The 26,325-nt window shown below is 40.9% G+C and overlaps 1 protein-coding gene across 1 annotated transcript in view; it reads left to right on the forward strand.

Moving 5' to 3' along the window:
• The window catches only part of LOC109411435 (exostosin-1), a 703,630-nt gene that overhangs the window by 651,258 nt on the left and 26,047 nt on the right, over window positions 1–26,325 (forward strand). Inside the window, exon 5 of the mRNA XM_062855443.1 lies at window positions 10,833–10,952. Coding sequence (XP_062711427.1) covers window positions 10,833–10,952 — 120 coding nt within the window. The remainder of the gene's footprint in view (window positions 1–10,832; window positions 10,953–26,325) is intronic.

Below are 26,325 nucleotides of genomic sequence, written 5' to 3' on the forward strand. Positions count from 1 at the left end.
TCAGGGATTCCTCTGGAATCCAGTCAGGGATTCCTCTGGAATCCAGTCAGGGATTCCTCTGGAATCCAGTCAGGGACTCCTCTGGAATCCAGTCAGGGATTCCTCTGGAATCCAGTCAGGGATTCCTCTGGAATCCAGTCAGGGATTCCTCTGGAATCCTCGTCAGGATTCCAGAGGAATCCTCGTCAGGATTCCAGAGGAATCCTCGTCAGGATTCCAGAGGAATCCTCGTCAGGATTCCAGAGGAATCCTCGTCAGGATTCCAGAGGAATCCTCGTCAGGATTCCAGAGGAACCCTCGTCAGGATTCCAGAGGAATGCTCGTCAGGATTCCAGAGGAATCCTCGTCAGGATTCCAGAGGAATCCTCGTCAGGATTCCAGAGGAATCCTCGTCAGGATTCCAGAGGAATCCTCGTCAGGATTCCAGAGGAATCCTCGTCAGGATTCCAGAGGAATCCTCGTCAGGATTCCAGAGGAATCCTCGTCAGGATTCCGGAGGAATCCTCGTCAAGATTCCGGAGGAATCCTCGTCAAGATTCCAGAGGAATCCTCGTCAGGATTCCAGAGGAATCCTCGTCAGGATTCCAGAGGAATCCTCGTCAGGATTCCAGAGGAATCCTCGTCAGGATTCCAGAGGAATCCTCGTCAGGATTCCAGAGGAATCCTCGTCAGGATTCCAGAGGAATCCTCGTCAGGATTCCAGAGGAATCCTCGTCAGGATTCCAGAGGAATCCTCGTCAGGATTCCAGAGGAATCCTCGTCAGGATTCCAGAGGAATCCTCGTCAGGATTCCAGAGGAATCCTCGTCAGGATTCCAGAGGAATCCTCGTCAGGATTCCAGAGGAATCCTCGTCAGGATTCCAGAGGAATCCTCGTCAGGATTCCAGAGGAATCCTCGTCAGGATTCCAGAGGAATCCTCGTCAGGATTCCAGAGGAATCCTCGTCAGGATTCCAGAGGAATCCTCGTCAGGATTCCAGAGGAATCCTCGTCAGGATTCCAGAGGAATCCTCGTCAGGATTCCAGAGGAATCCTCGTCAGGATTCCAGAGGAATCCTCGTCAGGATTCCAGAGGAATCCTCGTCAGGATTCCAGAGGAATCCTCGTCAGGATTCCAGAGGAATCCTCGTCAGGATTCCAGAGGAATCCTCGTCAGGATTCCAGAGGAATCCTCGTAAGGATTCCAGAGGAATCCTCGTCAGGATTCCAGAGGAATTCTCGTCAGGATTCCAGAGGAATCCTTGTCAGGATTCCGGAGGAATCCTCGTCAGGATTCCGGAGGAATCCTCGTCAGGATTCCAGAGGAATCCTCGTCAGGATTCCAGAGGAATCCTCGTCAGGATTCCAGAGGAATCCTCGTCAGGATTCCAGAGGAATCCTCGTCAGGATTCGGGAGGAATCCTCGTCAGGATTCCGGAGGAATCCTCGTCAGGATTCCGGAGGAATTCTCGTCAGGATTCCGGAGGAATTCTCGTCAGGATTCCGGAGGAATTCTCGTCAGGATTCCGGAGGAATTCTCGTCAGGATTCCGGAGGAATTCTCGTCAGGATTCCGGAGGAATTCTCGTCAGGATTCCGGAGGAATCCTCGTCAGGATTCCGGAGGAATTCTCGTCAGGATTCCGGAGGAATTCTCGTCAGGATTCCGGAGGAATTCTCGTCAGGATTCCGGAGGAATTCTCGTCAGGATTCCGGGGGAATCCTCGTCAGGATTCCGGAGGAATCCTCGTCAGGATTCCATAGGAATCCTCGTCAGGATTCCATAGGAATCCTCGTCAGGATTCCGGAGGAATCCTCGTCAGGATTCCGGAGGAATCCTCGTCAGGATTTTGGAGGAATCCTCGTCAGGATTCCAGAGGAACCCTCGTCAGGATTCCGGAGGAGTCCTCGTCAGGATTCCGGAGGAATCCTCGTCAGGATTCTAGAGGAATCCTCGTCAGGATTCCAGAGGAATCTTCTTTAAGATTCCAGAGGAATCTTCTTTAAGATTCCAGAGGAATCCTCTTTAGGATTCCAGAGGAATCCTCGTCAGGATTCCAGAGGAATCCTTGTCAGGATTCCAGAGGAATCCTTGTCAGGATTCCAGAGGATTCCTCGTCAGGATTTCAGAGGAATCTTCTTTAAGATTCCAGAGGAATCTTCTTTAAGATTCCAGAGGAATCCTCTTTAGGATTCCAGAGGAATCTACGTCAAGATTCCAGAGGAATCTACGACAGGATTCCAGAGCAATCTACGACAGGATTCCAGAGGAATCGTGGACCGGATTCTAGAGGAATCGTCGACCGGATTCCAGAGGAATCCTCGACAGGACTCTAAAAAACTTTCGTCATCTGAAGAATGATTGAATGTAGATGTTGGATACAACTGCTCCTTGATATTATTGAACTTAATAGTGCAATGATTCCTTCACCATGCAAAAACACTAGTAGCAGTTATCATATGAACCAGCTGGGCCAAGAGCAGGGCCATTCTGGCTCCATCCTAGTAACACCTGTGCACCACTCCTTGAAAATAAAAAAAGGGAAGAAAGCGCCTGCCCGGCATCAGCAGCAATCGGTAGTAAATGGACCGCGGCGAAACGGTCCTACCATCGCCGTGGAATCCTTTCAGACACCAGCAGCCGCAGCACCCTCTCCAAAGGCTAACCGAAAAAGCTTGCTTCGCTTCTTGTTGGCTTGGCTTGGCAGGCTGCCCCTTTTAGTCGAAATTTATTCCCTTTCTTCGCAGGCAACAACGCCGCGCCGTTTTATTCAACCGAACAAAATGGGAGATCTTTTTCGCTACATTTTCGGAGAGGCGAACAAAAAAAAAGAAAAAATCCGGGAAAATATGCTTGGGAATTGAAACAGGCGATTCCCAGTCAAGGGAAGCATGGAAGCTGGGGATGATGGCAGTCAATGTGTGTATGTGTGTGGGTGGAGCAAAGCTTTGAGCTTTGCGAGACACAATGTAAATAATTGGCACTGGTGTCGGAAACTCGGACACTCGGTCGTAAATATGCCAAATTCTGCTGCCATTACCTAGCGTATAATCCCTGGAGGAAGGGGGTGGCTTCTTGCTGCTAATTACAATGATTTTCATGTTTTTCTTTTTTGCTCCTCGGTGGGCTTGGTCGTGTGGAACTTTAAACTGTGCCACCCATTTAAAAATCGATCCTCCAGACACACTGTCGTCCTCGTCCGTCTTCGTCGTTGGCAGCTATGACGACACGCTGACACATCAATAGGGGAATGTGTTTAAAATGTTCCATTTTTTTCAAATATTTGGGTATCGATCAAATGCAATTTGAATTTTTAAAATTTGGTGCTCCTATCATGAGCGTCGAAGATTAAGAGTGTGAGTTTTGAGGAAGAGGCGCATTTCACCTCGCCCTCCCGTTTGGGTGGGCGCGAGAGGTGTTTCCGCAAAGTGACGACGTCGACGACCATTAATTTCCCATTAGGTGACGGTGCTCGATGCTCATCCTTGGTCAGGGAGGTGACGACGACGTGACGGTAGTGGCTCCGTTGTCACAGAACGGCAGTAGTGGAGGCATTGATAGGTCTCTTCTTGAGCCAGTATCGGATCGGAAAAATGGAATGGGATGAAGATGGTTTGGATGGGATCCTTTTTTCCTAACGAGCGCGAGATTGTTGGAAGTACTTACCTACACTTTGTGTGTGGGCATTAGTCGGGGTAATAGGAGTTTTATGATGGGTTATTTCGGAATCTGTTGCTTTTGGTTTGGCATCGGTAGGCAATGTGAAACTAAAAGCCGTGGATTGGAGCAATCATATCATAAAGAACGTTATGGAGATAGAGGCAATAATGTTTTCCAAGGCTTTGAAATGGTAAGACGACGAACTGGGAAGTGCGTCCGACATTGCTCTGGTGTTTATAAGGTCCTATCTTGTAATTTTTCTGGATCGTATGATCCAGAACTTCACAAATTGTGGCTACTTAGAAGTAATGTCCACAGGTGTTTATAACATGGTTGCAATTAATCAAAAGCTTTGGATTATGTAGTACTTACTTTTTTTTCGATCATGAGCGTTGACTACATGGGTGGGTATTACAGAACAGTCAACACAAATCTGTTAAGAATTCCTCTGGAAGTCTGTTCAGTATTCCATTGGAAAACTTTTCAGTATTTCTTGCCAAATTTATGCATTCTAGTTTGTTAATGATCAATTATTCGTAAACTATTATGCATTCTCATGAAAACCTGTTAAGAAAACCCTTGCAAATCGTTTTAGGATTATCACATTACCCTAATCGGGTTTTTCCTGGAAAACTGTACAGGATTGCTCTTGAAGCCTGTTCAAAATATCTATCAAAGCATGCTCAAGATTTTTGTGAGCAAACGTTTGTGAAAATGTTGCTACCATCTTTCAACTAGTTTAGTTCAGATTGTACCGATGAAGATTTTTTACAGGGATCTTTCGGAGCTCCTTTCCAAGATTTAGACGAAGTCACGCTCTAGATTTCTTCGGAAGAAATTCTTCTAGAGCTCGTCCTTCATTTTCTCCAAAAATGTTTACTGTATTTTCCTCAGGGCTTATCTTAGTACTTTTTCAGGATTTTCTTCCAGGATACTTTTCAGATGTAGTCGCAGATGTATTGCTATTGAATGATTTTTCCGCCATTCTGCCCGGTGTTTTTCCATGCGTTTTCTCAGGAGATCTTGCTGGGATTTCTCCCAGAGAATTTTGAATGAGTTTTACAGATTTTCTACTGTAGTTATTCCAGGGATTTTTACTTAACCAACTCCCATGATTTTGGGTGGTTTTTCGAGGGTTTTCTCCCCGGAATTTCTTCCTGATGTTTTCCCAGTGTTGCTCCAAGAATTCCTCACTGGATAAAATCGAGGAATTATTGTGGGATTAGGTCTAGAGTTTCTCTCGAGATATTTCTTAAAGTTTCCTGCGGAACTTCTCCTGAAGTTCCACTAGGAATCACTCCCCAAGGAACATTTTTTAGTCAAATAGACTAGAAGAGATTCTTAGAACCATCATAAAACCAAAATATTTTTTATAGGTTTTATGACGGTTTTGAAAACCGCTACAAGACTAATTGCTCATCAAAATGTTACTCGGGTCTAACAGTTCATGTTAGAGGATTTCTTCTAGTTTTCTAGCCAAAATTCCTACTGATAATTGTCCCGTGATTCCAGAAGTTTTTTTTGGAATATCTCTTGAGATAGCCTACGAAATTCCTTGTAAGCAATTCCTGATGGAATATACGATGAAATTTTGGTGAAATTTCGCGAGTAACTTCGTGGAAATGGAGAATTAACCAGAATTTTTTGAAAGCAATTCCAATAAAACTGTGATATTTCAGAAAAACTTTAGAAAGTAATCTTGGGTGCAAATATAAGAGGAGTTCCGGGGGGAACTCTGGAAACTTTCGAGAAAAATATCCGGAAGAACTACGGGGGCAATATGGTGAATATGGATGATTTATAAAGCGAAATTTTTGTAGGGTCTTTTGAAGAAGCCTCGAAAAAGTCTCAAGAATTACTGTTTGGGAATTTTTTTCAGAAATATCGCCAAAAGAAATTCCCGAAGGGATTTTTTGTGAACTTTGCAATGACCCCCCGATAAACTCTAGGAGAAATCACGAGAAATAATCCTATAGAAACTACATACAAAACTTCTATCGAAATCCTAGGAGGAACTCTGGTAGAAATCTATGGAACAACTCTAAGAGTCCCCGGAAAGAGCACACATAGGAGTGAATCCGGAGAAATTCCGGATGGAATTTTGGACAAAACACATAATTCCATCGAAATTTTCAAATTTTTGCGAGACATTCACCGGAATATCAAACTACCGGAAGCAAACTCTGAGGCTTGCCACTCTAAAGCGGGGTCTTGCTGAATACACGTGTGCTTACAGTTGCCGCTATTCACGCCCTTGGAGTCCGAATTATACATCGCCAAAAACGCGTGCTCAATTTTATGTATTTTATGTAAAACAAAAATAAATCGAAGTGGAGGGAAAGGGCCAGAAATCGAAAACGGAAGAAGGATCTTCAGGTATTGCTTTTGGATATCATCCTAAAAATCCTTCAGTAGATCATTAAAAGCAAACTTGCTAGAAACCCAAAATGGCCGCCACAATGACCGAGTATTGTACCTTCTCACGATTTTTTAGCTTATTGCAACTAAGCAACAACAAAATGAAAATTACTTTGTTGTTCGAAGCTTGCGTCTTGAGACCTGTGGATTTGAAGATCCGGTGCACTGTTGGGCCATAATTTCAAGACAATTGTCTTTAAAAAGGTCTATCTGGGACTTCTTAAAGAGTTCTTGCTGGGATCTTTCCAAGAATTCATTTTGAGGTTCCTTCATTGATTTCTCGTGGGATATATTCTGGCATTGAATCAGGTATTCCTCCTAAAGCTTATTTATGGATTCCTATGGGGATTACTCCTGGAGAAATTCAAGGATTCTTTCAGAAATGATTCCGTGATTCCTTCAGGTTTCCTTTAGGAATTCATCCCAGAATTCTATCGGAACTCCTTCCCAGATTCGTTCAATTATTTCCTCAGGGATCCTTTCAGAGATTCCACCAAGGATTCTCTTAGAGATTTCTTCCGGGAATTCTTCAAAAACTTCTTCCGGGATTTCTTCCAAAATATATTTCCAGGAAGTTCTGCCATTTTTTTTTCCAGGGAACTCTTCCGGGATTCCTCGAGGGGTTTCCAGGAAATCCTATATTAATTTATCTTGGGATTCCACCTCCTGTTCGAGCCCGTTTGAAGTTGATCATCAATATAAACTTCTATATAAGCCCGTTTGAAGTTGATCATCAATATAAACTTCTTTTCTCGATCATCCTAGATAGCTGTGTAGTGTCGGTAGCGATTGTCTCAATTGGCTAAGAATAACACTACGGGCCACCTGTTCCGGTGGAAAGAATCCACCAACTGGTGACCCCTAATTCATGGTGTGATGCAGCTTCATGCTTACCGTGCCTAGGAATGCTGTTATTGCGAAGAGTTTAATCTTACCTAGTTTGGGTAGTGGCTACGGTTAGGATAGCTCAGATCAATCTTCAGCGTAAAAGAACAGTAACAATCAATCTTTGCAGATTTATGCAAAATGGTACAGCCCAAGTGGCCTTGGTCCAAGAACCTTGATTCCGTAAGGCGAATTTCTATCTAGGAAACCTTGTGAACCCGGTGTTTGATACTTTCAGTAAACATGAAATGGCAAACTCGCATGTCATGCCTCGAGCCTGAGTGCTTGTCAACAACGCAATAGTTGCTACACTCATCTCTGAACTAACCGCCAGAGATGTATGTGCTATCACAATTGGTGTATCTGTTGGAAACCTCAACAGGAAATACGTCTATTGTTCGGTTTTTTACCGCATGATGAACCATCCCCTACGGATGCTTTCAAACATGTCATCGCATACTGTACTTCAAAAGGCCTTCCGATAATTGTTGGCAGTGATGCTAATGCTCACCATATCATCTGGGGCACCTCAGACATTAACTTGAGAGGCTCCAGTTTGATGGAGTACTTAAATAGTACAGATCTTGTATTACTTAACATAAGCAACCACCCAACCTTCATGGTATCTGCTAGAGAGGACGTGTTAGACATAACGCTTTGCTCTAGTAGAATTAGTAACGAGCTGACCAATTGGCATGTGTAACATTTAAATGTTACTTCGCAAACATAGCGTTTCAGGAATCCCCGGTCAACAAACTGGGATCTTTTTACTGATTTGGTTGCGGCTAAATTTCATGGATACTCACCGTCACCATCCATTGACACTCCAAGTGATTTAGATGATGCCGTTGATACTACAACGACCTTTATCATGGAAGCTTTTGAAGAAGCATGTCCTCTACGGTCTGTGAAGATAACAAAAGGAACCCCTTGGTGGAACTATGATCTGGCGAAACTCAGGAAACAATGTAGAAAGAGTTGGAACAGACGACGTTCTGTTGCTTCAGAGGCTTTCAGGTCGGCTCGCAAGACCTACAGAAAAGCTCTCCGGTCTGCTCAACGATCCGGCTGGAATAACCTTTGTACAAATGTTTCCAGTTTGAGTGAAGTCAGTCGGGTAAATAAAATCCTTGCGAAATCTAAGGATTTCCGAGTGAACGAACTTCGTTTGCCAAATGGCGATCTGACTTCCTCTGATGAGGAAGTTCTTGAATGCTTATTCAGCACACACTTCCCTGGATGTGTGGATATTACATCTTCGGATGAACCTGATGTCTTTTCTTGTAGTTATGATTCCCTGGCCTCGGCTCGAAGTATTGTAACTATAGAATCGATTGAGTGAGCACTTAGCTTTGCTCCTTTCCTATCTCCTTGAACCGATGGGATTTATCCTATTTTGCTTCAGAAGGGATTTGATTATTTCAAACTTGTTTTGAAAAAAAAACACTTGTTTGCAGTTTTGCTACATATTCCCAAATCTTGGCGGGATATTACTATGAAGTTTACTCCGAAAGTTAGTCGTGCGTCGTATGAAGAAGCAAAGAGTGCCGAGGGGGCGGTCCAGAATGTCGAATTGTTTAAAAATCCATATTCACTAAAACTGATGTGGTCAGGGCGTTAACAGTGTGCACCCAAAATAACCAAAATTGGTATTTTATTATATTTTGCATCCTGAAAAAAATATATTTTTTTTTTTGAACTGAAGAGCTGGTTACTCAGTGAGTAACTTGGAGTAACCACGATGACACCACTGTTTCAGACCTATCAGTTTGACCTCTTTTCTTCTGAAATGCTTAGAACGCATTGTGGATCATCACATCCGTGATGTTCATCTGGCCAACGTGCCTCTTCATGTGAACCAACATGCCTACCAATCTGGTAAGTCCACTGTGACTCTTTTACACAAGGTTGTTTACGATATCGTGAAAGCATTCGCTCAAAAGCAATCTTGTTTGGGTGTTTTCTTAGATATCGAGGGTGCCTTTGACAATGTGCCTTTCGATGCCATATTGGAAGCCGCTCGGAGTCATGGTTTATCTCCAATGATTTCCAATTGGATTCATCAAATGCAGGGATTAGGAAATTGAGTGTTTGTGGATGCCCCCAAGGGAGTGTCTTGTCACCGCTTTTGTGGAATCTCGTAGCAGATACGCTATTGAGGCAACTCAATAATAGCGGTTTTCTTACTTATAGTTTTGCTGACGACTACCTAACATTGTTAGTTGGTATGTGTATCACCACCCTTTTCGATCTGATGCAAAGCGCCCTTCAGGTAGTTGAGGGTTGGTGTCGCCAATATGGCCTTTCGGGTAATCCGAGTAAAACATTTATTGTTCTTCTTTCGGAAAGGCGAAACCATAATGGCGTTCGACCTTTGTGTTTCTTTGATTCTTAAATCGATGTGACTGAACAGGTGAAGAACGTTGGAGTCATTCTTGATTCCAAACTTTCCTGGACACCTCACATTGTATGGCCGTCGGGAAATGCCAGCGTACCTTTGGTACAACTTGGGGTCTAAAACCCAAGTATATCAAATGGATCCTATGGATACTCGGTTTGCTAGAGGAAACTCCTGTGAACCGCAGTTCAACACACACCTCGTTGTTTCCACTTTTGGTGAACTGGGACAAAGTTGTCCTTGCTCCAAGTGTTCTTACAATTGCTTGTAATTTTCCGTATAGGACATTTTCCACGAATTTCCCTTCCCGGGAAGAGTGGACATCTGGTTATCTGGAGAGAAGTATTTCAGACGGCATCGTATGTTACACTGATGGCTCCCTTCTCGAAGATCGAGTAGGTGCTGGTGTTTAGTCTCGTGAGCTAAGGCTGTATCAGTCTTACTCATTTGGTAGACACTGCACCGTTTTTCAGGCTGAAATCTTTGCTCTTATGTTCGGAGTGCAATCAGCACTTCAGCAGCACGTAATGGGTAAAGTAATATACGTCTGTTCAGTTTGTCAGGCTGCTATTAAAGCACTTGCTTCGGACAACTACAGGTCAAAGATAGTTATCGCTTGTCGAACTCAAATCGAAATTTAACGTACTCAACGATTTTATATATGAAAAAGTTATGTGAAGTTAACACATTTCATCACATTTAAAAAAATGAGGCAATTTTTCGTTAAGTTTAAGCTTGTAAATTTTTACAAATATGTGTGATTCATTGTCTATGCAGTAAGTATCATTCATTATGTTCCAAAAAGCCAAGAAGAATTAGAATTGAATGAAAGATGACAAAGATATCAACAAATCACTTTTTTCATGTTTTACGATAGTGACCCCAAACTTTTGACCGATCTCATCAAGAGTTAATTTACTTAATAACTCTTTTTTTCTAGATATTTTAGCTAAGTTCGGTAAAAAGCAGTTGAAAGGTAATCGAAATTAGTTTATATTACCGCTCCCATCTTAAAATTTGGTCAACCCAATTTCCAGCGACACTGCCGTAAGTTTATTTTCATTTTTTAGAAAATTTGGCAAGTTTGGGTTAGATTTACAGGTAAAAGTTTCACCTCAATCATGTTCAATGTTACTTTGACTTATTATCTTTTGAATAAGACCAGGGGTTTTGAAATCGGACGCAAATTGGCGGAGATATGGGCCTAAAAAAATGCCATGTTTTTGAGGGGGTGATCCCAAACTTTTGATCGGGAGTGTATAATGATATATCTCAAATACTTATGTACATCGCAGCGTCTTATACAGATTTCAATAAATAACCATCACAACGCCACGAGCAACCCAGCGAGTAAATCCGAATATAAAATGCTCACCCCGGGCCACAGCACTGCTGCTGGGGGGCCTCAATAAAACTTTCAACTGCATTTCATATCGCCAATTTCTCAATTTCATAACTCGATTTTTCATTTTTCGTTTTTTTTTTTCTTTCCAGGTGCCGGACATTGTACGTTCGATCTCCGCCAGCCGCATCCTAGCTTTACGTCAACAAACTCAAGTGCTTTGGGAGCGTTATTTTAGTTCCATTGAGAAAATAGTTTTTACTACGTTCGAGGTAAGTTGAATTTCGTTTAACGGTGAAGTGCTTTGAAGGGGTGGGTGACTCCCCGTGGAAACTGTCGCCATGAAGCTTGAGGGTGGGGTGGGTATCTTTCGGCTTCGTAGCTGTTGTTGAACGGGTGGAACCTTCGCTTTTTGGGAGAACGTTCGTTTTTCCTGTGAACGCTGAGCTGGGTGCACTCGAGTTGATTCGAAAAGTTTGAAGCAACTTGTAAGTTAAAAAGTTGCTCGCAACCTTTACTACTGCAGGGAGTCTTTATGTGTGAGCGATTCGTACTCATATGGGGGTAAAGGTGCACCCGCTGGAAAACTCGAAGCAAGCGTCGCTGCTGGTTGGATTTTTCGGGTTGCAGACGTGAGTTTCTTCGAGATGGGAAAACTTCTTCGGAAAACATGACCTGGAATCGCATCACTTAGCTGCACGAGCATGTGTCGAACAGGTGTTAGGGTGGAACCGTTGATGATTTGAAATATACGACAATAATATATCTGAACTTTTACCGTATGCTTCACATATCGTGTTGAAGCTCTCAAATTTTATTGTAATTTATTTATTTTTTGTTTATTGTTATTCATTATTTTATAATTTTATCTCTTTGTGTATTTTTATGCTTTCTATGTATAATTTTTCTTGTTTTAAATATAGTTTTTTTTCTTTATGTAAATTTTGTTGTTTTTTATACTTTGCGTATTTTTTTGTTTTTGCAACAAATTTTATTGTAACTTTTTGAAGTTGTTTAAGCCCACCCTTCTGACAGATCAAAAAAAAAAACATCTGATTTCTGACTCCCCTCAGCTTGTCGGACCAGGCTCGTGGAATCACTTTCTGCGCTCAAAGCCGAATCCAAACCGAAACTTTATTCCTTGCCACTTATTTCTGGCAGGTGTTATTTTCAGCGACTTTATCTCAACCGCTTTTTTATTCTTCCTGTCAAATTGGGTTTCTGTGTTTTCGATTTTTTTCTTTTCTTCCATTTCATTTTCTTCACAATTCACCGACCACAACTTTTCCCTCAGGCAGCCATCAGTTGCAGACGACGACGTTAGAGCTACTCCTGCTACTGCTGCTGCTGATGTGTTGCTCTGCTGGTACCACTTGGCAAACTTTGTCTGGTAATTGTGTTTTTCGTGCGTCATTTTTCATCAAAACGAACTTGTCATGCGACGAAATTGAAAATTGAATTGCTTCGACACGTGCTAAAAAGTGTTTCCGCCATCAAGCGTTATGGTGTCGACAAATTTGTGCTGGGATAATTAATGACAGTTGTTTCGCTGTCTGGTTGTGATTTGCTTCTTGAAAATTCATTCATCCTCGTACATGGTATCTGTTGGCACAGGAAAGATATCATACCACAACGAAGACAGACTGGGTTAACAAGAAAGTCAATCACGCTTTCGTGAATTCCAAAGATCAAACATTGCATATTTACTGGAGTTGTTACAGGATACAAATTCCGTCAGAAATCAAGCATCGATTTGCTCAGTGAACGTCTGTTTCCTTTTCCGATTCAGGGCATATGCCTCAATCAACGGTTTCAAAGATGTTACTTCGGAGGAAGACGAGTTGCTTTCGAGATTTCTCTTCTGTCGAGTATGTCTCCGCTTCTATTGCTACCCTGATGCTGCCCAGGAGAACGATGATTTGATAGCAAAATGTATTGATTTCACTTTGGTTACGGAGTTCAAAGCGAGAAACTGCAATAAAAGGAAATTGATCCGGCTGTTTCCGGTTCAAAGTTGTGCTGAGACAGGATCAATCACTTTGACGGGCCTACTGTTACCTATAAGTGGAAGTGGGCGAACGCAAAAATGATTGGAAAAGTCATATATGCAGTCAGGGTTTTTCAGGGAAACTGCTACATGAATGATACTGTGGTGAAGAGTCCCTCCTAGGAACGCTTTGGAGTTGCTTGCTGGTGCTTCTTCAAGGCTTTTTTGAATCATTTGGTCCATAGGAGTAGTATATGTATGGCCCAATTGAAAAATGGCTTTTTGTTTTTACATTCACTCATTTGGTAGCAGTAAACTATATATTCAGCAAAGTTAATGCAAACCTACTAATAGCAGGCTTTATAATTCTTCTCAAAATCAAAAGAGTTTTGCAACAACCTCGTTGTGAGGGAGCGAACGAACCCCAAACAAAGAGGCAATCAAAACTGAGCGAGTAAGAGGGGAACGAGAAAGAGATTTCGGATATAGGAGTGCGTTTTTTTTTTGCCACGAGTGTCTTTCTTTGTATAGGAGTGGAACTCGCGAGAACTTTTTGAGTGAGAAACGCAACAACCAATTATGAGTGTTGGACGAACTCCTCGCTGCGTGACAAGCTCGCGCTCGGTGCTGTTAAGTTTTATTTTTTCTCCTCAGGAAATTGCCGAAATCGCTTCCTTATTTTCTCGTGAGGGAGTTTCTGTCAAGCCTAATTATTAGTGAAAAATACGAGAAATTGGCTTTGACACATCGTTGACAAACTAGTGTATCCTGAACACCAAGAAGTTTAGAAAAAAACGAATTGATACATCAGTAGTGTTAAATGCGGATTTGAAATACGGTTTACATTCTTATGTATTTGTATACCTCTTTTTGTGAGGATAAAACAGGTTTTAATAGCTTGGGATGTTCTAGGTACTCCAAACTGTTCTGATGTTCAATCCATCACGCATAATCTGCTGTAATATGTGAATCTCTGGGAAACTCAGAAGCAACTCATTTATATTATTAGGATAGTTCAGGTCATCCAAACTAACTTGGAATATACATATATATCCTCAGATCTACACTAGTAACCCGAGCAGAGGAGAATATCAAAATAATAACAATGGAGTCACATAAACTGTTTTTATATCATGGTTTGTTATTAATAACTTATTGCAGCATTACCTCTTCATATCATGTTTTGTTGGACAATCTGATTTTGTTATGGTCGTGCTATGTGTATATTTGCTGTAAATAACATGTTTTGTTGTAGCACTAATTCAGTTATTATCGGGTTATTGAGACTGCAATAATATTTGATCATGAATAGAACAACAATAACAAGCATTGTAATCAAAACTACACCATTCGAGATTAACATTGTTCGCAGCATTCCGTGACGAACTGATAAGAAAATATTATTTTCTCATCAGTTCCTCATCCTCTTCATTCTGACATTACATTCTAAGGGTCGATTTCTTCACCTCGGTTTAACCAGTAAGCCAGGCTTACCCATATAGTTGAACCTGGTTTAACGCTTAGGCCAGAGTGAAGAAATTGGCCCTAACTGTGACAAAGCCAGCTTATCAGTCTTTAGCTGTTAGTACACAGGGTAAATATTTGTCCAAAAAGAAACCAATGCTTAAACATCTTGTTTCACTCGATCGAATTTTCATTAATGTCAAACTGATGTTGTTTCTTGAGTTCTTTCTTTATCAAATATTTGACCCTGTGTACTTCAGGCCTTTTGTTTTAAAAGCACTTTGATAAGTATACCTGCTTAACAGACAAACAGACGTAATATTTCGAACATTCTTCGATTCAAAATCTAGTCACGGACACATGTTTGCCCAGTGCTAAAAGAATCAAGTTTGGCCAACCATCGGCTAGGTGGCGATAGTGGGCAAACGTCAAACTCGAACAAAAACGATGCGAGCGCCACGAGTATTTTTTTAATTGGCCATTAAATCGGTGTACGATGGGATTTATCAGAGTGTTACGTCTGTTTGTCTGTGGCTGAAGTTTCAAATTTTATAAGAAACACTCTTGTCTACTAGATATCTATTGTTTCACCCGGCTTGAAGTAGACGAAATGTTGCATTGGAGAAAATACAACTTATAGCAAATAGCTGTTGTCTAGTAGACATAGATAGACATCAAAGTTATGGATATATCGCAGACAGAGGTTCGAGCTAGAACAAAAAAATTCAAATTTTCTATATAAATTTTCACTAGCGACACCTAGGCAACCGATTGCTACGGTACAGTTGACAGATTTCGTTCCTGCGTGCTTTCGGCCACTCACTTACCACATAGTTCACCACCCACTGAGAAATAAAATCAAAACAATCACTGTTAAAATGATTCCCACATTTTTGTTATTTTAACAAAGATTTGATGAGGCGAGTGAAATTCACAAAAATGCTGTTTTATTCTTTTTGATCTATGTAAAATAATTTTGATCATTTGTTAAATTATTTACAAGAACCTTAAGCTAATTTATGCAAAAGATATTAGACATTTACTGATTGTCATTCATCTGGCACAAACTATGTGTAACTATTTGAGGCGTGAAGCACGTGCGCTCTTTCTCCGCCATCCGGCTCGGAGATGAGTGTGGTGACGGTTGTTTGTCGTAAAACAGCAATTAAATGGGAACACCACTAACGCCATCTGTTCGCTGATTGACACTCGGCAATTTGTAGCGGCCATGTTCTTACACATGCTACTGAGTGAAGCTTGAACGTCTGTCTGCGGATATATTATCATCACTTATTTTGTTATTTCTGTGAGAGTATAACTTACTTTGTTTTGGTTTTGATATTATAACACATTTTGTTTGCAGATTGTTATCAATAACTTATGTATTTTAAAATTTGTTATTGAAATATTTTACAAATTCGCTATTATTAGATTTAAACTAACAAAAAGTGTTATTGAACTGGTCTTCCAGGAACATTTCTTTGTTATGTTTTTTTGTTATCTTGCCGCTTACTACAGACAAGTTTATAACATGATATGTTATGTTAATAACATGAAAATAACTCTTTACGTTGCTCAGTTATATTCCCAAAATAACTTATTTTGTTATGCTGTTGCTATTCCCTTCTGCTCTGGAAAAGTCGTCATATCCGCTATACAAAGCAACGTTGCATAATCAACTATACTTACGGACCTACTTAAAGACTAATAGATATTATTATGAACATTCAATCAAGGTCGTCCAAACTTCCCGTCGTTTAACCCTTGACATCTACAGTTGTTACAATGGTTTTTTTTTTGTTATTAACTGTAACATCCTATATCTAATCCTTGGAATTGTATGAACCATTCCGAAAGGCATGACTCCAGATTAACCAAACTTCTCCAAAAAGTAGAACTTCAGATCTAACGATCAAAACGATCAAATCTGACTATACATGTAAATGGTTGCTCCTCCGTGGTTGATCTGAGCTGGTACCAATTGTACTGAGATCCAAATGAATAAGGGCTGGGACACTCCACTTATTCCCAAAGTGCAATTTAAGCAGCTCATACATTTTTGATCAATAACGGCGCCGGCCACGTCCTTATAGTCAGTTGGGAAGGGAAAGGAATGTTAGTTGCTACTAAAGACCGAGAGCACCTCTGCATACCCACAACCAGCACGGACTGGGGTATTTGTTAGACGGAAAGGATGGGAGAATCTGGGAGTCACCGTTACGGGTCGGTGATGCAATCCATGGATAGGGGTTATTTATAGTGTTCGTGATAGGTTGTGTGGTGAATAAGGTGGATAAGGTCAAGGGGCACAACACGTTTTGGTTGCATAACTTATAGGCGTTACATATACACTGTGCTGTGAGTGGAAGTTGGAAGGGAGGGAAACGACTTTTTTTTTAATTCGTTTCTGGTTCTAGCGATGCATCGCGCCCGAGCAGAAGGGAATAGCAACAGCATAATAAAATATGTTATTTTGACAAAATAACTGAGTTGCGGAAAGAGTTATTTCCATGTTATTAACATAACATATCATGTTATAAACTTGTCTGTCATAAGCGGCAAAATAACAAAAATCATAACAAAAAAATGTTCCTTGAAGACCAGTTAAATAACACGTTTTGTTGGTTTCAATAACAACTTAATAATATCGATTTTTTTTAAATATTTCAATAACAAATTTTGATATGAATAAGTTATTGATAACAATGAAAAAAAAAATAGGGTTTTGTGCCATTTGGGCAGGGGTACATATTTTGGGCACTTGCCGCTATAACTAAATCAATTTCGAACCGATTGATTTGAATTTTTGTACAGAGTTAGATACTGTACGTGCCTAACTCTATATAAAATTTCAAATCAATCGGTTTGAAATTGACTTAGTTATAACGGCAAGTGCCCAAAATAGGTACATCTGCCCAAATGGTACAAGACCCTTAGTTATAATATAAAATCAAAATCAAAGTGGCCTCGATGCAGTGAAAAAGACTTCTTTGACATTTTTGTCCGAAATGTGTAGTTTATCCTGGATTTGTCCTGGATCCAGCTGATCCAAAACATAAAATAGCTAACACTCTATTGCACTTTCTATATACGCAATCGTACCCAACTGAAACTGAAAAAAAAACAAGTATTCTTATCAAAGGGCTTCTGTTACAGTTAGAATGTAATGTCAAAAAGAAGAGGAAGGGAAACTGATGAGAACATAATATTTTCTTATCAGTTCCTCGCGAAATGCTGTGGACAACGTCAATGTTGAATGGTTTAGTTTCGATTGCAAAGCTTGTTATTGTTGTGCTAACAGTGATCAAATATTTGTACAGTCACAATAACACAATAATAACTGAACTTATGCTACCACAAAACATGTTATTGAAATGTAATATAAAGAAAATATACCAATAGCATGATCATAACAACATAAGATTGCTCAACAAAACATGTTATGGAACGGTCACACCTCAATAAGTTAATATTAACAAACTAAGATATAAAAACAGATTTTGTGACTCCATTGTTATTATTTTGATATTCTCCTCTGCTCGGGCGATGGCTATGAACATATGAATATACATGAGTTGTATATGTAGAGAAGAGAGAGCGAGAGAAAGAGCACTCGAAATAAAATATTGATTTCATTTACACAGAAAAGGTTAAACGGTCAATGTAAACATTAAAACACAAAAAGAAAAAGAAAATAAAAAAAATAAAATTGACCTGAAGTCGATTCTAAACGATTCCTTAAAGAACTCTACCCGGGTAATGTCCATTACTCCACGAATTTCATTTGGATATTCCTTAAGAAACTGCTTCTTCCAGAAATTACATTTGAAGATTCCTCTAGGAAAACCTTTTAAAGATTCTTCAGAAACTCCTGCTGGGCATTCCTTCTCCAGGAAGTCATTCTGGGGATTCCCAAAGTGATTTTCTTGAGGATTTTCAGATATAACTTCTAATAGAGGGCTCCCAGCAAGGATGGGAAAAAATCATTTATTTATTGCGTATCCCTCACTTACATCCATGCACAATCTGATGCGAGTGTGCTTCTCCCCCAGCCAAGCAAAATCTTTCCACTTTCATTGCCTATTCTTTCCAATCGCCGAGCACCGAGCAACGCAAGCAACGACGGCCGAATGAATCGCTACCGAATCTGAGTGCCGAAGGCGAACGAACCAATATTGAACGAATGTTTGCGTTCTGAGTCGGGTGCGAGAGCATTCATTTTGGAACGTTCATTTGGCGTTCAGTGGAAGCATTCAGTACTGGGAATTGAATCAGTGAGTGCGTTTTGATTCAATCAGCTGAATGCCACTCGGTAGTTGAGAGAGCGAACGTTCTTGTCGTATACACCGATGCAAGCTGATTTATTTCGCACTCTATTTGTTTCTCTCCTGATTCGCTTCGGTGGCGTCGGTGGCGAGCCGTTCGTGTTGCGTTCGTTCCTAGTGCGCCGTGCGCTCACTCAGCATTGGGTTGTTGGCGTTCTTTTTGCTATTTTGCATCGCCGGCATTCGGGTGAGCGAATGAGTTTTCCCATGCTTGGCTCCCAGAAGGAAGGTCTGGAAAATGGTCAGCGGGCACTCACGGAGTTTCTCCAGAATAAATTCCTGGAGATTCTATAAGGGACTTCCACAGAATTCCCAAAAAGAAGTTCTGGAGCCGCTTTTCTCAAACTATGGGTATCCAAATTGCAAAAGGTTGATTTTTCAGCATGAATAGTATACGAGTTGGATAAATACGAAGTGTGCTGAAACAATCCAGTTTTGCCACGAGTTGCATAATGTTTATAAAGCAACTTAAATTAATTGCATAATGAATATTATGCAACTCATTTCAGTTGCACAACGAAAAATAAAATAGGCTTTTATGGCACCAAAATTAGTTATATAAAATAGATATGATGATGCCAGCGATGTGCTGGCGGTGGTAGCCGACCGCGCGAGTATCGGAAAGTTAATTTTTGACTTTTGATGTGTTGATTAGGGCACTATCAAAGTTACCCTAAAATGAAAACGTGAATCTCGCTCATGTGAAAAATTATAAGTCATCCAAAATATTTAAAATTATCGCATATTTTCAATTGCAGTTGATAACTGATAACTTCTTTTCTCGATTAGCCTAGATAGCTGTGTAATGTCGGTAGCGGTTGTCACAATTGGCTAAGAATAACACTACGGACTGCCTGTTCCGGTGGTAAGAGTCCATTAAACAGGTGACCCCCAATTCATGGTGTGATGCGGCTATATGCTTACCGTGCCTAGGAATGAATGGTTAGGGGGGTCTAAAAAATCCTACGCTTAACGAAGCCTGTGGAGTACAAGGGGGCCCTCCACAGTAGTCTGCCCTTACTGCGCTAACCGGAGCAATGGTGCAGTTGACCTTTGGTTTCTCCTAGATAATCCGCTATCCTTCTTAAGCCTCAACTGCGAGGCTCAATAAGGGTGGAATTATTAGTATGTTGTTTATTAGCTTTAACTATAACCTATATGGCTCTTCGCATTATGCGTTCTTCACAGTGCCTCTGTGTATCTTCGTATCTGACGTTCTTCAATCGATACCGAATTGGTTTTAATAGCTGCTCTTTTTTTATTTTGTTGTTGATCGTGCCTAGTATGGGTAGTGGCTATGGTTATGACCACTCAGATCAATCTTCAGCATAAAAGAACAGCTTTGGTCCAAGAACCTTACTTTTGTAGGGGAAATTTCTATGTTGATGTAATGCTTAATTAACACCTATATGGTTCCGCAATTTGCGTTTGACCCGATGTTTGCCACCTTCAGTAAAATTGAAATGGCAATCTCACGTGTCATGCCTCGAGCCCCAAAATGTTTTGATAAAACTGCTTGTATGCAGCCTTGCTGTTTCCAAATCTTGGTGGGATTATACTGTCAAGTTTATTCCGTAAGTGGATAATACATCCTATGAAGATTAGACCTATCAATTTGATCTCTTTCTTCTGAACGCTTTGTCGAGCATCACACCCGTGATGTTTTTCTGGCAAACATGCCTCTCCATTGGAACCAACATGCTTACCAAAATGGAAAGTCCAATGTGATTTTTTTACACAATGTTGTTTACGATATCGGAAAAGCATTCTAATCTAATCTAATCTAATCTAACACAAACGCAGCCAGTACGAGAAAGCATCCTGGAAAATATATGGGTTAGATTACGCCCAAATATTTTTCTTGTCAGTATTGATGCTTGAAGCATATCAAAAATGTGATACAAGTATCAAAGCGGCCAGGCCTACTACGTTGTGTTTACCGCAAAGATGATGCTAGAACTGTCTAGATTTTAGTAAAACAGCTTTGAAATCGAAACAATTCTAGTATCTACAGGGATGGAAGGATGCGTGGACATACCGTACCAAACGCTCCGATTTGATTAGTTTTATATAGTTGAGAAATATTTGCAAAATATAGGTGTATATATAGTTGTATGAATACGTCAATATTAATAATAAAATAAATTACCTGAATTAATCCTGTGAAGCAAAATAGTAATTTTTAATTGATTAATACTTCAAATCTGATGTCGCATGGATGTATAGAAATTAATCGTACTGATGGAATCTTATTATCAATTGACGACGCGTTTTACATTTATAGGATTCAAACATTCAATAATGTATGTAATCGGAACAAACTCACCAATTTCTTTTCTTATTCTGCTTATTTTCTGCAATCCAATAATGGTGAAGAAAGTCCTTTTTATTGCTTTAAACTGCATTCCTAGTGATTCTATTCGGCCTCAGCAAGTATTGTTGGAACGTTCTGGACGATACGGTTCCTACCTTGCTGCGAGCGTTACAAATCTCATAATTGGCTTTCATGCGTTGCGGTATCCAAAACGTTTTATTATGCTGCAACCACCGCTATTACATCATCTCCTCGAAGTGTCTTGTAGACGAGACTTCCGTAACAGCCAAATCCAGGATTTTTCTTCTCACAAGCACTAAAAACGACGACTCCACCCGTTGAAAAGGAGACGCGAACTTGTTGGAACCAACCTTCGACTTCGTCTGGCATCGCCACTGTGAATTACACACAAACGGATCCGGATCCACACGGGGAACGACGACGCATACGCAAACCGATCGGTAAAAATAAAGCACTTTTTTGTTTCAAATACAATGTGCAAATTTGAAAATTTTCACTTTTTACGCCCAACAATTTGACGCGAGCAAATTTTTCGCGTCCGTCATGTTCCACAGCACACTACGATCCCACTTGTTTACGATATCGGAAAAGCATTCATTCAAAAACAATTTTGTTTTGTTTGGTTGTTTTCTTGGATTTCCAGGATACTTTTGAACACGTACCTTTCGATTCCATATTGGAAGCTGCATGGATTGTCCTATTTATCTTTCAATGATTTCTAATTGGATTTACCAAATGCTTAAAAACCAAAATCTCTTCTTGGCATTACGTCAAGCAGCGATTAGGAAATTGAGTGTTTGTGGATGCCCCTATGCGGGAGTCTCGCCATCACTTTTGAGGAATCTCGTAGCAGAAACGCAATTGAGATAACTCAATGTGGTTTTCCTACTTATGATTTTGCGCCTCAACAGGCTGCTTCATTTGTGTATCTTAGCTGAGAATCCGACTGTGGAATTTTGAATCATTTGATATGTAACTACCCAGTTTTTACGCAACTGCGTTTCCGAGTACTCGGTACACACTTGATTAAGTGAAACTGACCTAAGAAGCCTAAATCTTTAGGATGTTCTGTTGTTCTGAACCCGTTGTGGCAAGTAGCTATAGGTTTACTTTACGCTTTATGCGTTTTTTACAGTGCCCTTTTCAGGGCGCTGTTTGAACCCGTTGTAGTACGCTTATGCGATTACGTCGACCCTATTCCCTTACCTTCCCTTTCCCTTCCCATTCCTTATTCCTCCCTTCCCTCTCCCTCAGGTAAATGATGAATAGGCTCGTATTCATGGCAATGGCACAAATTTCCCAAATGGAGGAGAACGTGCCTCTGGAGCCGACCTACTGATACCTGATACCCTAAAATGAAAACGTGAATCTCGCTCATATGAAAAATTATAAGTCATCCAAAATATTTAAAATTATCAAATATTTTCAATTGCTGTTGATACCTGATACCTCAGTACTTGATTCATGAGATTTGCTGAATTTATCGCAAAACAAGTATACTCGTGAAAGAATTCGTGAATGAATTTCTTCAGAAATCTCAGAGGAAAACCTTGGAGCAATTCATGGTGAAACTTCCATTGGAAATCACCAAAGAGCTCCTGGTGGACTTTCTGAAGAATCTCCTGTAAGTATTTCAAGAGAAACTTCTGTAAAAACTTCGGAAAAGGCAACGGGAGCCCATGTAATTGAACACTAGAAGCACAATCTTTCACACAAAGACTAATATTTGTTAAAAGGAACGGTACAAAATAAAAAAAGAATAGTTCGAAAGATCTAATGTTAGACGAAGAGTTTGGAAGCGAACTCTTTGCACTCTTCTCAGACATAAAAAAAAGCCAAGACGCCCAAGTCATCGACCTGGAACGTGCCTTTCAACTCTTTATCTCTACTCAACCGATGCGCACATACTTACCTCGAACAACCATATCCACAGCCAAGTAAAACAAAATCAGAGTACATACCATTACAAAGTACATTCTTTCCGTTTGTTCTGAGTGGAGAAATGCAGAGAAAACACCAGCAGTGCAATATGAATAAGAACGACCCAACAGAAACCGACACCCTCCATCTTGCAAACAACTGCACAACAGTAGGTGGGTAGGTAGGGATCAGGATACCTACTTGTGAAACTATTTCCACTTGTACGCCACAGTTATTACGCCGGGATACATTCACGTCTGGCATCGCATGGAAACGACCCAAGTCACGGGAGGAGTGCTGGTGGGAGTTGTTGACGACACTACAGCTATGGCTTGTGACTGTTGCACCCAGCCAGCCAGCAGCCCGGGAGCGAATCACATTGACCGAGTCAATCCGCCAACCCAGTCAGTCAGTCAGCCCCGCATGCAGTCTGTGGGGGTGGCGAGGATCCATGAACAACAACAACGGCTCAACATAGCACAGCATCAGCTCCTAGAGCCAGGCATGTTTGCGTATCTCCCACACTCTACTCCACATCACAACTCATTAGACTGATTGGTTGTGTCACTGAGAACGAACGTAGGTACGAACAAACGGGTTACGTTCCTCTGGCTGTTAGGCGGAAACTGGTATTGCTATACGTCGCTCGTACATGTGTACTCAGGACGCAACATGCAACGTTTTAAGCTTTATAACATGTGAGAGTCAAAGTTAATCAAACGACGGCTGACGTCATGGGTGACTTTTGACTCTATCGTACCACTGTTGATTTGGCGGTTGGTAATTATTCTAATGTATCCCCTTTATTTGAACTTGGTCTTCTTGTCTCAAACGATAACTTCAAGCGAAAAGGACAACTAAACTGATTGCATCAACCACCATTCTCAGCCGATGTTTATCGGGATTTACTCAAACCCAGAAAGCAATTGTCATTCTCAATCAAACCGAACCGGGTAACAAGGTCATGCATAAACAAATTTCCCGATTTTTGCACCAAGATTTCAGCAGGAAATTTGATATGCTATCTGTGCGGAGCAACGAACCGACGACGACCCACCTCGGAGCGATGAGTTTTCTCATCCTTCCTGAATGTGGGTACAGAGAGCAGCCAGCAACGCAACAACGGTGGCTGGCTGCTCCTTGAAACACAGCCTGAGGCTCCAAAAAAGGCACAAAACGAGCATCATCATTACGAGTGGTGCTGGTGACGGTGTGGTCTGTGAAAGACTTCCTATGCAGCATCTTTTGTCACAGGTTAGCTAGAGGTGAGCGCCGATGAAAAATGTTCCAACAACGTGGTGCCACGTGCCTTAACCCTTTCGGGTCTATATTTTTCAAATATTATTTTGACACATTCCAAAAGCTTTAGCGCTCAATAGTCAATGACATGGGACAGTATAAGGTTGAAAATTATCATTACCATTGCAACTCGCACAAATTCGTAGGGGGTACTGTCCTAGACCGCTATTATGAGGTTTGCTTCCTTACCAATCGGTACACAGCTAGTTGCGTTAGATAATTTTTACCGAAATCTCAACTGCTGAGCGTTTGGTAATGGGTTTTTACCGAAACTCTGTAAAAAAAATACCAAATTTCGGTAAAATTAATGTTATCGTTTATCTGTCAAACTCTAACAAAGTTCGGTAAAAACTCTACCGAATTTCTCCGGTAAAACAAACTTAACGGTTGAGATTTCGGTAAAACATTACCGAAGTCGGTGATTTTTTCTAAAAGCACAGAGATTTGGCTTTGTGGGGTTTTAGTCACCGTTTGTTTCGAAATTTGTTGATTTTTTCGGTGAAAAATATCAACAAATTTCGAAACACAGAGATTTGGGGTTAATCACGGACTCTAAGACAATATTGACAAAATTTTCCAACTGTCGAGAGCTGTACTGGTCACGTCCTTGCAACAGCTGGCGATGGGAAATGACTGGTTGGATGCTTACTAAAGTAAGTAACAGGGACCTGTGCCTCTCTTACAGACATAACCGGAAGCTGGACACCATAGGTCAACGTTCAAGCATCAAAGTTTCAATTAAAATACATGAAAGAACTCATCAAATTATACGAATTACAGCACTCCGGAAACGAAATGGTTAACTTCCATTTGCGTCTTGTGGATAGCAATTCGTCAAAAAGTACACTGAAATAACGCAAAAATTCAGATGAATTTCGGCACTGGACGTGCACAGGGTAGGAAAGAGGTTGTTTCGTGCATAAATTGAGAAAGCACTTCAAATGAGAGCATATAAGCCCAGTAAGATGTTGGGGTCAATACGACCCAGACAGGCACGTTGAACGTGCACTACGCCTTCATGATGCGAAAATCCTAACATTCTAGGATGGTTAATTACACAGAAAAGGTTTTGGTTTTGGGAGTTTGTGATGAGGCCAAGGGGATGTCACGGGGATTCAGGGCACCATAACAGGAAGAGGTTCCAGGTGATTTCAGGGATGTTTTGGGGGGTTCCAGAGGAAATCAGAATGGCTTAAGGTGGTTTCAAGGAGTCTAAGGTGAGCTTCAGAGGCATTTCGAGGGGATTTCGGAAGGTTTCAAGGTTTGAGATTTGTTTTAGAAGTATGTAATTAATCCCTTTCAGAGGCATTTTAAGAGGTTTAACCGTTTGGGGCCGCAGGGATCATATGACATATGACCTCGGCGAAAAACCAAGGCCAGCGAGATTGCGGCAGCAGCGGCAAAACAACCCGACTCCAACAGGTTAAAAGACAGTTCTGAGAGATTCAGACAGCTCCAGGATTTGAAAACCCCCCTGAAAAAATCCCCGAAACGCCCCTTAGACAACTCTGAAATCCCTTGCGGCCACCTGAGACTCCCTGCATTGTCCCTGAGTTCTCTGAGACCCTCTGACGCGCCTCTCAGACCTGAGACCCTCTGAGATCCCCTGAGACCACCTAGAGCACCTCGAAGACCCCCTGTAATCCCCTGGGAAATGCCTCTGAGACCCTTACAACCTTCCTGGAACTCTCTGAGACTAGCTGAAGTGCTCCTGAGTCCCTTGAATTTTTCTGTGACTTCCTGATACGCCCTTGAATTTGGAAGGCAGGGGTGACATAAAACAAATTAAATATTTGCATCGGCCTGAGCAGTCCCAAAAAACTGCAACAATGTCCATTCATTTGCAAAGAGGGTCAGGAATCATACTTGATTATGCAATGTAACTCGATCTGACGGAAATTTCTGGTTCTGTAATAAATGTAGACAAGAAATTTTATACTCTAGGGCAGTTTGGTTGATTTGGATTATCTCAGAAGTACCTATCCGGGAATGACTTCAAGAAACCCATAGATAACTACATATTGTGAATTTATTAGGCAGTATAAATGCCATATTCCGCATTCCCCATTGAATTTTGTACCGGTTTTATTATGGAACTTTTTGGCATTTTTCTCATGAGAGGCCTGCTTTTTTGCTTAACCCGTTAACGTCTCACAATTTGAATCTTTATGGAAAATTGTTCTCAACAGTTCAAGTTTTAATAAAAAAAACATAATTATACGAAAAGAGTGGAAGTCTATAGTGCAGTTCCAAAAAAAATCTTCAATATGGTTCCTCAACGCATGTTATTTTTTAAAGCTCTATTTTAACATAAC

The sequence above is a fragment of the Aedes albopictus genome, chromosome 3, assembly GCF_035046485.1.
Source record: "Aedes albopictus strain Foshan chromosome 3, AalbF5, whole genome shotgun sequence".
Lineage (NCBI taxonomy): Eukaryota > Metazoa > Arthropoda > Insecta > Diptera > Culicidae > Aedes > Aedes albopictus.